The sequence below is a fragment of the Amphiura filiformis genome, chromosome 11, assembly GCF_039555335.1.
Source record: "Amphiura filiformis chromosome 11, Afil_fr2py, whole genome shotgun sequence".
NCBI lineage: Eukaryota > Metazoa > Echinodermata > Ophiuroidea > Amphilepidida > Amphiuridae > Amphiura > Amphiura filiformis.
The window spans coordinates 20,673,549-20,686,558 of record NC_092638.1 but is presented as its reverse complement, the minus strand read 5'-3'; the positions used below and the strand labels follow the sequence as shown (position 1 = coordinate 20,686,558).

Genomic DNA, 13,010 nt, shown 5'->3' with positions numbered 1-13,010 from the left:
CATTTAAACCACCTAGGAAGCATTCGAACCGCTTGGGAAGCATTCCTACCGCCTAGGAAGCATTCCAACCGCTAGGAAGCATTCCAACCGCTAGGAAGCATACCAACTGCCTCAGAAGCATTCCAACCGCCTACAGGTTAGCACTCGAACCACTTATTTAGCCCTCAACCGCTATAAGTGGTTCGTAAGTGGTTCATAAGCCCTCCTCAGAGGCGAAATATGTAAATGAGCTAGGCCCTCGAACCACTTAGTGGCATTCCAACCGCCTATGAAGCACTCCAACCGCCAATGAAATTTCCAATCGCCTCAGAAGCATTCCAACCGCCTATAGGCATTCCAACCGCTTATAGGCATTCCAACCACTTACAGGTGAAGCACTTGAACCACTATATAATTATATAGCTATGATGGCTCAGCAATTATACGAGAGTGACGAATAGGAATATAATGCACTGCAGAAAATTGCACATGGTAAGCCCAGAATATACTCCATTTTTTATCCATTGTGACAGATGCAGATCGAGGCATTTAGTTCAGTACAGCGTCTGTCTTTGTCGAGTCTATGATACTTTTAATGTGGACACTAGTGGAGATGTGACTCCAAGTTCTTCTGGTTGAACGATATAATTGTCAAATCAGCTTAGAATTCAGTATTAACATCAATTGAGTGAATGCAAAGATGTACCATCTGGTGGCTAAATCACATCCGATGGATAAATCACTGCGTCTTTTATGGAAAAAAGTGAGTAAAGGGCCTTCCAATTCAAATGCAAACTATGCTTCAATGAATTCCCATCACATAAAGGTAGTTGCTTTAGCCCTCTAATCACACGGTTGTATTAGCCCTTGAACGAATATATCAGAATCAAAGGATACCATTATTATTGTCTCAATTAACACAAAACCATATGCAAACACCAGAAAGCTGGCCACTGCTATGGTTGTTATATAGTTTATCTTTTTTATTCTGTGATGTAATTCTCCAAATTGACTCCTAAAGACAAATTAAATAATTCTTATCAACAACTATGGAGGTCCAAACTATTCCCTTCATAATAAATGAAGTCAAAAGTGAAAAAAGGCAATTTCCCCTAATTTTGAGCCATATGAGTGCTTTTTTGAGGATTTGTGCATGGTATAAATGTACACTGTTATTATTAATGTTAATAATAATGCCCCAATATGCTAACTAGCTCCTCCTTCCTAACACTAGACCATTCCATATTTCAAGAAACTGCCTACATAAAACCTATATTCAATGTTACATCTAGTCATATTTAAGCTTACCTATACTACACCATCCATATTGTGGCATATTATTGCACTCAAAGATAACTATACACATGGATCCCATACATGTATGATGTTGTCCACATAATCTGCATTGTCATGTAACATCCCAAATGTAAAGAGTGAAAAATAAGGCCTATAATAAAGCTGGAAACATGAAAGGATTAAGATTCAATCATCTCTGCATTCACACCAGTTCAAAATGGCAGTTAGAAATATATTCCCATCATGCACCTGTTTGACCCTTAGGTCAACCACTAAGAATGCTAGTCAAGGCTATTAGCAGAATGCCTAATTGAATGGAATGCCTATTACTTAGAAATTTTTTAACCGAATGCCTAATACTTAGAAATTTTTCAGTGGAATGCCTATTACTTTAAAAAATGTTAACCGAATGCCTAATACTTAGAAATTTTTCAGTGGAATGCCTATTACTTAAGAATTTTTTTAACTGAATGCCTATGACTTACCCGAATGCCACTGAGTGCCTATAGCAAACCGCCTAATCCTAGAACCACTTAGTTATGAATGCTTAGGAATGCCTAAGTTAATAGTATTGAGCTTTAACGAGGGCTTAATGAGTAAATAGGCATTCGGTAGCATTCTTGTGAGGCATTCGAATGCCTGTGAACCAGCTCTATAGGCATTCATTAGCTGCTGAGTGCTAGTGATGACCTAGTACCGCTATCCTTGGCACTCGAGGGCTTGGCGAATACCTACAGAATGCCAAATAGGCATTCATGTTTGGTAAGGGTGACATTTTTAGCATTTTACTAAAATCATGAGCTGATTTAAGGCAAATTACTGGTTTTAAATGGTTACCGGTCACCACCAAATGTCAAAATATTGCGTAAAAATACATCAGCAATTCCTGTAATTAAATAATTAAAATTAATTAATTAAAATAATTGTTTTTCTAATTTAGGGGTTTTGCTGTTCATCCCTCTCAACGCATACAAAAAATTTGGAAAGAGCATGGTCAAATTACCCAAAAAATGTTTTTGAATTTTGAAAATCAGTTAGCTAAAATTGCTATAACGGATATTGTAAAGTGCCATAGTGATATAGCAAACTTTATGTTGTTTACTCCTGTTTAATTTTGTTTATCTAAACTTTGCAAGCCAAATAAACAATAGCCTACTAAAGCCAATTTTAGCAATTTTCTGGCACTTAATATATTTGCTGGATCTAGCATTAACATGTTGACAAGAAAAAAAACAAATTGGATTCACATTTAATTATGTAATAGCCATTTGAATAGTTTACTTAGTTTGTTTACTTGTAAATAGTTTTCTTATTTGTTTCAATGAGTTATACAAGAGATAAAAAATTCAAAATCAAGAATGAGGTTCTATTTTGCATGTACATAATTTCAACCCAATTAGAAATAAATAGTAATATTATAGTATCAGTAAATGCTAATTAAGGTAAAATGCTCATTAAGTTGTTTACTCTTTGTTTACGACAACAACACACAATTCAAACAACAATTTCAACAAACCGGGAATTACGACTTTATTATACGCACTTTTTCTTTGATCTGTTGTGCAAGAGACAGCACAAACTTTAATGGATATTGCCTAGTTATAGGCATTTGAATTTGTTTACCTTTTAGTTTATGACTATGCTAGTCCAGTAAATAACCAATAGTCATAGAACCTGTTTTTATAATTTCCAAAAATTGCCATAGACAGTTTGACTGAAAAAAGTGCCTCCATGCCAAACATGACCATGAACCATGACACTGAACTGAAGGTCTACACGTACACTGTATCATGACAAAGACACTGAACTGAAGACAAAAAGCTTAAATTCCTAATCATAACCCTAGTCCTAACTAACCCTAACCTCCTTCTAAATACCCCGATCCAGCGTTAATAATTACCTACGGATTGTGTATGACCATGAACCATATGACACTGAACTGAAGACACGTACACTGTATCATGACCAAGACACTGAACTGAAGACAAAAAGCTTAAATTCCTAATCATAACCCTAGTCCTAACTAACCCTAACCTCCTTCTAAATACCCCGATCCAGCGTTAATAATTACCTACGGATTGTGTATGACCATGAACCATATGACACTGAACTGAAGACACGTACACTGTATCATGACCAAGACACTGAACTGAAGACAAAAACCTTAAATTCCTAATCATAATCCTAACCCTACTCACCTCCTTAAATAAATACCCCGATCCAGTGCTAAATTACCTACGGACGACCATGAACCATGACACTGAACTGAAGACACGTACTTTTATCATGACCAAGGACACTGAACTGAAGACAAAAAGCTTGAATTCATCACATACACAACACAACTATAGGCATGGCTAATATAAATGACATTGACATGTGACATTGACATTGACATGGTGTACCGTAAACTCGTAGAAGATAAGGATGCACAGAGAAGCTTAAATTCATCACATACACATGGCATGGCTAATATAAATGACATCGACAAAAAGCTTAAATTCATATACACAACTATAGGCATGGCTAATATAAATGACATTGACATGGTGTACCGTGAACTCGTAGTCGTAGAAGATAAGGGTGCACAGAGAAAGGTAAGGATGCACAGAAATATAGGGAAGGATGCACAATAGTAAATAATTAACACCAAAGTGAGTGATTTTATGGTCTCATTAAAAGGTGTCAGGCTTAATTGAATAAGCGGCATCACATTATCAACAAAGTACGGCCTTAAAATCATTAATTTGCATGCCACCCCTGAGCTTACAATAATGTTGGCAGAGTTATGTTAAACGCATCTGCCGATTTAAAAAATAATTATCCAGCACGAATCACATGGTTTTATTTCAAACAAACTCTTATTAACCTTAAAAGCAAAAACCTTAAAACCGAAATTGCCTGTAGCAATGACGTCCCAGTAACACAATGAAGGCTGACGACAATTGAGCACAAATAACCATGACGTCATAGTCGTCATTGCTACAGGAAATTTCCGCAGTGAGAAATTTCGGTGCGGGAATTTTGAATATCGCGTGTTAAGAGCCGGCTGTTTTTATTCGTTTTTATGGTCAATATGAGTTTGTTTTAAATAAAACCATGTGATTCGTGCTTGATAATTGTTTTTTCTAACATATAAGGCATAATGTTATGATTGTTGGAGTGTTCCTTTATCGATAATTTAAGCTTGATTTAATTTAAGAGTGCATTTTATGTCCACTGAAAACTGAGCATTATCAGATTATGTGTCGATATTTATAGCAAGATACACCGACAAGATGGGTTGATTTTTAGTCAAAGAGACCAAAACTAAAGCCCTTGACATATTCATCCTTCTTGTTAGCAGCAGGTGCTTCCGCATCCCTCTTCTCTTCCGCTGCCGCTGCAAAAGCTTCCGGATTTGAAAGAATGTCTTTAACCTGCTCAGCTTGCTTGAAATCAATATCGGTTGCTTCAGCTATGGCGAGGACATTCTTGAATCCATTCATGATGGAATGAGGCACGCTAGCAGCTGTTGGATAGCCAATTTGAAGACTCACACTGGCAAGGTTACGTATACCTGCTATGACGGACTTCAGCACATCCTCATTATTCACCATTTCAGGTAGAAACCTGTCCGAGTCATGCATTGTGTAAATCTTGACTTTGTCTGTGTGGTCAACGACAGCAAGTGAGAGTCCTTCGTTAATTGAAAAAGCAACGTCTGAGGGCTGCACAAGTTTCGATCTTTTCCTGTTATCGCCACCGATGAGTTGTTTTTCACTCAAACAACTGGCGTCTAATACCATTACTTCATTTGATAATTCCGTGACTGCTAAAACCGAAGTACCTTTTTGATACCAGGTACTTACATCAATACTATCGCACATTTGGGGGTATTCTTCGGCAAGCTTCATGTTGACCGATTTAACTTCTGCTATCTGACCGAAAATATTACAATAGCCCATTTTCCTCTCTTGGAAACGCACGTACTCAAGGGATGACAAATATGTGCAAGGTTTCTGTAAACTCATTTGCTCGAGCTTGGACTTCATCGTCGCATAGAAAGACAGGAAATCAGAATCACTGCCATCTTCTACCATTGGCCTTGCCTGCTGCTGGATGCTCTGTAATCTGGCGATAGTACCTTTGACTGACGATCTGTACTTTTCAAGACTACGGTTTTCATATTCGACTTTAACGTCTAAAGTCTTAAGTAACTTCCTTTTATCTGCCTCAATTTTGTCTCTCAAAATTTTATATCTCCCTTCAATCTTATCTTTAAGCTTAGCAATATGTTCTTGTGAATCTGCATGGGTTTTACGGGCGTTGATTTCCGCTTCGGTAAACACAGTTTCAACAGCAATTAAGTCTTCAAGGCCTTCCAACGCGTGCTTTCTTCTGGTTGCTGTTGCTTCGGATGCTTCGATACATTCGTGGTCTGGAGATTTGTGTTTCAACGTTGCACAAATATGACATATTGGCATCTCACACGTGGTGCAAAATATCTCCGCTTTGTTACCCGGATGTCTATTGCACATCAACTGACGTTTGATGCTTGATCTTGGTCGAATCTGAAACAAAATAGGTTTTGTGATATTAATTCAATTAGTCTATTTGCGATAACGTTAATTGTATTACAGATAAACTTAGACGTCATAAAACAGGTCTCCGATCCAGATATCCAAAACCTTTGAAGATACTCCCGCAAATCAGGTAGGCAAGAAGAATTCTTAATGTGAATTTACTCATTTGGTCAGGAAAGAAGTTTCATTTGCGAGAAAACTTCCACAGGGCTTGCAAAATAATGTGCGAGTGGTTCGAGCAAAAACAACTTGGAATGGGGTCGAATATACATCCATTGAAAATTTCCTGGCATATACAGGACATGTTTTTGTCCATATTGTACGCCGTATAGACGCATGGCTACACAACCGGCATGACCGGTGTTTACGACGTATAAACACCCAAAATGCTGAACCGTTTAATCTGATACTAATAAGAACAATGATAATGAACTCATTTCGTTACACCTCTTAATTTGTCAAGTTTTTACCATACCAACATTAAATTTAGTTAAAAAAGGTCAATATTTGTGTTCTACAGCCAACAAAATGCTTTCAGCATGACACCTGTTACCGACTTAAGACATTTGAATACATGAATACAAAAGCCACCTAAGTCCATGCGAAGTTATTTTGAGAGAAAAACCTGTGTATCATTTTAATTCCTTCAGTTAGATTTACCTGGTCAATATGGTAAGTTTTACGTGCAAATGAGTGGATTAACCTGTATTAGGTATGACGATTAGCATTTCAGGGACTTCGTGGGGTTCATTTTAAATTTTGGACTTAGGTGGTTTTTGAATCATATACAAAGACAACAATGTTAGAATGAGATTACCACTAGTAAGATAATACAAAATAAAGCACACAGGTATGAGTAATGTTGATAAGCATTCTGCTATGTAATATAAACCACACACTTTCCTTTATTAAACCCATTTTTTGTTCAAAAGTCATTCTCTAGCAATGAATGTGTTACAAGTGGACTTTTATACATACTGGATTTCAATCAATGTGTTACAAGACTCAAATCATGGAATTGGGTGATTCTTTCATACATGCTATTTTTCACATGCCCAATAGACACAGAGAATGAATTTGAGTTGTTCTTTCATGCATATGACAGGCCTATGTATAGCAACAATTTCCCATGCTTAACTCAATTTGGCCAAAGTATGGACTTAGGTGGCTTTTGTATAAATTGTATTCATTATATTCATTTGACAGCTCATCAGTCTAAGGTCACTTTCTGGAAAGCTGGACTGTCGCCGCATCTGGGTCACATACCGTCCTTATTTGGCTGTAAGACAAATTGGTTACGAAAGCATACTGAGGAATAATGGACCTGTAATGAACATACCTTGCCTGTCTTTATTTCATCAAATGTAGCTATGGCGTGTTCACGTAACGCTGGAAACCGTTTATGTGCCTTCAAACAAGGTGCACATAGATACTGATCACAGTCGAGACATTTAGACACAGCTACAAGTTCCTCATCACAACTGTTGCATACAATCTCCGTTGAATGTTTAGTTACTTCGTCTGTCAGAACCACTTCTTCTACGAGCTCTTTCAAGTGGAAGTTAGATTTCAATTTCGACGCATCACCATTGGGAACTTCAATTCTTTCTTTGCACAATGGACATGCTAACGTTTTGGTACCAAGAGGTGCATAGTTGGTCAAACAATCTTCACAAAAGCTATGGAGACATGGCAGCGTTTTTGGATTGCGGAATCGATGTAGGCATATGGAGCATTCCAGAGTTCGTCTTTGTCTTTCGAGTGTAGCACCACCTTCCGCCATCATGAGTTTTAGTCCCGCTAGTTGGTTTTATTTGTTCCTGAAATTTTGTAGAAAATATAATAAAGGCATCGACGAGAAGCCTGGAATATGTTTTTATCATGCAGACGTATATACATACATACAAATTCAGAGTATAGACCTCTGGAAAAGGCAACCGTTACTAATATAGTTTCACGGCATACCCTCACTTACGATCTTTGGGTATACCGATCATCAGACGGATAATTTGTCATGGTTTCAACTTAACATAAATGCATATTCATGTAGGCCTATATACATTAGGGCCTATGTGGTGTCAAAATCATGACAAACCAAGCCGCTCCCAGCACAGCCTCTACTCCAAAAGTGCTCAACCACTATAAATAGTGGAGGCGTATAATATAACAAGTATTTTTTTTCAGGTGACTAATTTTGTAAATAAGGGAGCGATCGTTATTTATGGCAGGGGGGAATGGGTAAATTTAGGGGGAACATGAAAATTTTTGTGGTCTTGAGGGGAACCTGAAATTTTAGTTGAACCAAGAGGGGGATTGTTAAATTTTAATGGAAAAAATAAGGAAAACAAGGGGGAACGCGAAAATTTTGAGCGGACGCGAGGGGGAACGCGAAATTTTTGTCGATATTTTTGCCAAAACACCCATTCCCCCGCCGTAAATAACGATCGGTCCCTAAAAGTGCTCAAACCCATTACAGGTGAGCGTAGAAACAAACTCAAAGTATAGACCTCTGGAAAGACAACCGTTACTGATGATCGGTATACCTAATGATCGTATTAAAGTGAGGGTATGCCGTGAAACTATTAGAAGGCCTATATAAACGGTTGCCTTTTCCAATTTGTTTCTACGCTCACCTGTAGGCCTAATGGGTTTGAGCATGGTTTGAGCACTGTTAATTCCAAAGTTAGTCACCTCAAAAATAATACTTATCAAATAAAATTATCACCATTTGCCCCAAATATTTTGCGCCGCCCCCAATTAATTTTGCCAACCACCACCACCCTCCTCCCAACAAAACATTTCTGATGCCGCCACTGATTCTGCACACAGACAGACCCTATTGCAAAAGAAATGATGCGAGTCCGTGCATGATAGTCGGATAAGTTACCTACTGCCTGCAGTCGTCCACGACTTCAATCTGGAACATAGGCTATCATCATGAATACATGATCATATCACCGACCAAATGGTTGTAAGTTCTCCCCTTAAAATTGCTTGAAGTCTGCATAGTGTTTTCCCCGGATATTTGCACGCGGGCCGGTGGTAATACATGTACTATGCATGCCACACAATAGCTCCAAATCATGATCTGATCATGCAATGCACTCTATATGACCTATGGAAGGTCAAGTCCACGCGCACGCGTGTTCTACGGTAGGATGTATTAGATGGAAAAAATTCCCTTAAAATGACATTGTAAGCTATTGTATAGGGACCTACTGGGGAAATAATTTCAAGCGCTTAAATTTAGCTCAAAGTTCAGGTTGAAATTCTATGACAAAATCTAGGATTTTAATTTTATTGATGCTTTGGTTAATGTAATGTTAAAGAATTAGAATAAGGCGTCGAAAAATCCTCACATCCGGTATCTTTATAGGCCTATTTATTTATTCGTGTATTTATTTATTTATTTACTTACTTACTTACTTACTTACGTACTTACGTACTAACGTACTTACTTACTTACTCAGTAAGCCTATTGCTCAGTGGGATCAGATATCCTGTAAAGACGACTTTTTATATTGTCTTCTTAGCGGTGATCCTTTACGACTTTATTGTCTTATAGGTATTTCTCGACGGTGGTCCGATATTTTGTAAGATCGACGACTTTATTGTTTAAGTATATAGGCCTATCTTGTATAAGACGACTTGATTGTTTATTTCAAAACTATTTCTCAGTGGTGATCCGATATCTTGTAAGACGACTTTATTGTCTAAGTATTTCTCAGTGGTGATCCGGCATCTTGTAAGACAACATTATTGTTTAAGTATTTCTCAGTGGTAATCTGATATCTTGTAAAACGACTTTATTGTTAAAGTATTTCTCAGTGGTGATTCGATATCTTCTAAGACGATTTTATTGTCTAAGTATTTCTTAGTGGTGATCCGATATCTTGAAGAAGACTTTATTATTAAGTGAGTGGACACTACGAATGAGCCGTAAACTCGGCAAATTGCATTCTGAGTTACAGTGTAAAATGTACGTGACGGTCGTTTTCATAGGTATCTCAATTCGGTGCGACAAGTATCTGATCAAACACTGTTTAAACCAATCAATAATCCTATTGCTGAAGAGGATAATAAGCTTCTACCTATTTCTATAGAATAGTTCTTGTCTTTGTTTGCTTTGGCTAAATCCTGTTCAAGTGGTGGATAACAAAGCATTGTATTTTGTCTAGGTATGTATAACCAACAATTAAAAATGAGAGGACATTCCTGAACCTCGTTGACTTGCGGATGATTTGCAATGACCGCCAATTATGACTGTTTGATATTTATTACCAGAAATGTGGAAAGAGTCACACGTAGAACAAAAAAAAAGGTACAATTTTGTTGAAGGAACAGAGTTCAACAAACCATAACCCCGCTTCTGGATATCGTTTGAAGTCAAATGATATACCATTTTAAAGCTTATGATATATATTTTCTAAGCACGAAATTAAACAAAATTGACCGGGGCCGAATTTACGGCTGATTCGTCGTGTCCAGTCACATATGTGACTTTTACTGAAAAGTATTTCTCAGTGGTGATCCGGCATCTTGTAAAACGACTTAATCGTCTTAAGTATTTCTCAGTGGTAATCCGGTATGTTGTAAGACGACCTTCATAAAAATGTTATTCAATATGATTTTCAATACAATGGCATTATAAAGCCTGGTGAAATTGTACAAGGGAGTGAGTGCTACTAGCAAAATCATGGCAAAGCAAGATTACATTAGAATGTTTCAGAAACAATAATAATTTATTACGTGTATTGAGGATGCCTAAGATTTAGGCCAAAAAAAAAATGTTGTGTTGCCCTCCGCGGCCGGGTCAAAATCGCGAAAATCTGGGCCCGGGTTTTTTTTTTCAATTTTTTTTTTTTTTTTTTTTTATAATATTTTTTTAACAAATGATTTTTTTAAATCATACATGTACCCCCAAGCCTATTCCCAGATCCATAACATTCACTAAAAAGATTGTGCCCCAAGCCAGCACTTTAATTGGATAGTAGGACTGACTCATTGAATCCCAACAACATGGATGTTTAGGCCCTTCACAATTGATTTTGAGTTTCCTATTTCCCGCCCGCATCAAAAATTGAAAATTGCTAAATATTTAATTATTTGATTTTTCTCTGTCATTTTCGTTGTTAAATGACATTTTTGTTACATTAATTTGCTACTTTCTTACTTTGATCATGAATCCTGAACAAACAAATAACACATATTATTAATTATCAATATATAAAATCAACCATAATTGCAATATGATTTGCAGTGCCAAAATGTACCATGTAGGATCTCTGATGTAGGATGTTCATGTTGATATTTGGCTGTGACCACTTGTTTCAAAATGAAGAAAATAATAAGTAATAAATAACTAATAATTAAGTTACCTCATGCCTATTTTAAAATCTTTAAATAGTAAACTAAGAATTAATTGTGAAGGGCCTTATTATTAATATTTACTAAATTCAATAAAATATTCAACATTGGGTAGAAAATACAGCCAATATTAAGCATATGCCTCTCTTCACTCATGTGACTGTGAAATAGTAGGTATCAAATGGTTGAGTTGCTGGGTGTACTACCAGATTTTAGGCTTGGGAGGGCAACACAACAATTTTTTTTTTGCCTTATGCAAAGATTGGCTTAGTACTACCACATCAAAATATAACACAAATCTACCTAATTTGTAGAATAATGTTATAATAGAATGGTTATAAAATTACAAATTCTGGTCATTTAAAAAGAACTCAAATGCAGCATTGAAGAAGCAGGCTTGTCAATAGAGAGTGCAAAATTACTAAAATGACTACAATAGTGATTCGCACCCGCCACATTTGACTTTTGAATTAAGTTAGGAGCATTACCTTGAATTTGGGTATGAGATGTGCAATGAAATACAAATAAATCAAATAAATAAAGGACGTGTATTATTTCTGAAAAATTGAAACAGAGTTTAGTCCTCCGATCAAGAACCAAAACCATGACACTCTCAGTCAATAGGTCTATAAACATCAAAACTGATGAGTATTATCAGAGAGTTGATATTCTTGAGAGGGCACTCTATTCACGTGGTTTCTTTTCCAACGCTAAAAGATCACGAATTTTGGTGGTTTGCAAATGAAAAGTGTCCGCACTATCGATTGATTACGTAACTGTTATGAATAATTTATTAGGTTTTTCAATGCAATCGCCTCGACCCATTAATACATATTATCTGTATTATCAAAGTACTTGGAATAGCAATCCGGTGAGTTCACTGAACTACGTCCTAATACTGATGGAGTTTTAATGGCGTTTAATGGCGTTTTTAATCCTCTCCATACACAGATGAACAAATACAATAGATGAAGGTCAACACGTATGACCTCCTATGTGACATGTTATATGTGATGTACAAAAACCTGAATATCATAAAGATCAGTATTCGTTTGTGCATAGGCTATGAACTGCACATTTACGTTGCTAAATATTACTCATCATATACAATGACAAATATTGGTATTATGACAATACGGTATAAACATTGTATATAAAACGACTAATAGATCGTACTATCATGGCGTCAGGTTAATGTTTATCATATCCCGTATGTTTCTTAAAATTCATTCATATTTGAGACAAATTGCTGTGCCCATTTTATAGGTGCACAGGTAGATCCGTGTTTTTTTAATTTTCATTTCCTTTTAATGAAAGAATTAAGGTTTTCCACTGCACACTGCCACAAGGGTGGAACTAATTTTAATGCTATATTTTCAAAACGAATACGTGTTCCCGATTGGCTCCGATTTCACAAAAAAAAGGTATTTCTAGTACAATGCAGCGTCGGACTCTAGCTGAGAGCTTAGCCTAAGTCATTGTAGACTCCAAAAAGGGCTCTCCATACACAAATGAACAAACACAAAGGAGGGTAGTCTCCTCCGTGACCAGCTTGATTTCGATGGAGCGGATTGCCGGAACCAAATTGGCTGCAGAGGAGACGGGTCATTTTGCTATGCAAATTATTCAGTGTCGATGGCCTGGTATTATATTATAATACGTTTACGGGACCTTTGGACGTCCAACCCAACGCTCTGCAGGGTCTATTGTTCTATTGTTTCCTATTAGAACGCTGACATATTGGAAAATGTTGCCAATCAATATTCATGAGAGTGTACATTCGACGTCCAGTTTGCGAAATTG

At 36.8% G+C, this 13,010-nt stretch overlaps 1 protein-coding gene across 2 annotated transcripts; it reads right to left on the bottom strand.

Annotated features, from left to right (window-relative positions):
• Positions 1-2,826: 2,826 nt before the first annotated feature.
• LOC140164528 (E3 ubiquitin-protein ligase TRIM56-like) lies at positions 2,827-8,934 on the bottom strand. 2 transcript variants are annotated; one of them, XM_072187828.1, is made up of 3 exons: positions 8,728-8,934; positions 7,180-7,660; positions 2,827-5,828 (listed from the first exon to the last, which is right to left on the bottom strand). In XM_072187828.1, the coding sequence occupies exons 2-3, from the start codon at positions 7,624-7,626 to the stop codon at positions 4,566-4,568; spliced, it is 1,710 nt and encodes a 569-aa protein (XP_072043929.1). In that variant the 5' UTR covers positions 7,627-7,660; positions 8,728-8,934; the 3' UTR covers positions 2,827-4,565. The 2 variants fall into 2 exon arrangements, with proteins under 2 accessions (XP_072043929.1, XP_072043930.1); XM_072187829.1 differs by having other exon boundaries at positions 8,732-8,934.
• Between the last annotated feature and the right edge of the window lie 4,076 nt (positions 8,935-13,010).

Bases quoted from the DNA above. Each gene is read 5' to 3' on its own strand.
- LOC140164528 (XM_072187828.1), bottom strand. From the start codon at position 7,626: ATGATGGCGGAAGGTGGTGCTACACTCGAAAGACAAAGACGAACTCTG. The intron at 5,829-7,179 runs GTATGTTCATTA...ATTTTGTTTCAG, and splicing joins ATGAAATAAAGACAGGCAAG to ATTCGACCAAGATCAAGCAT.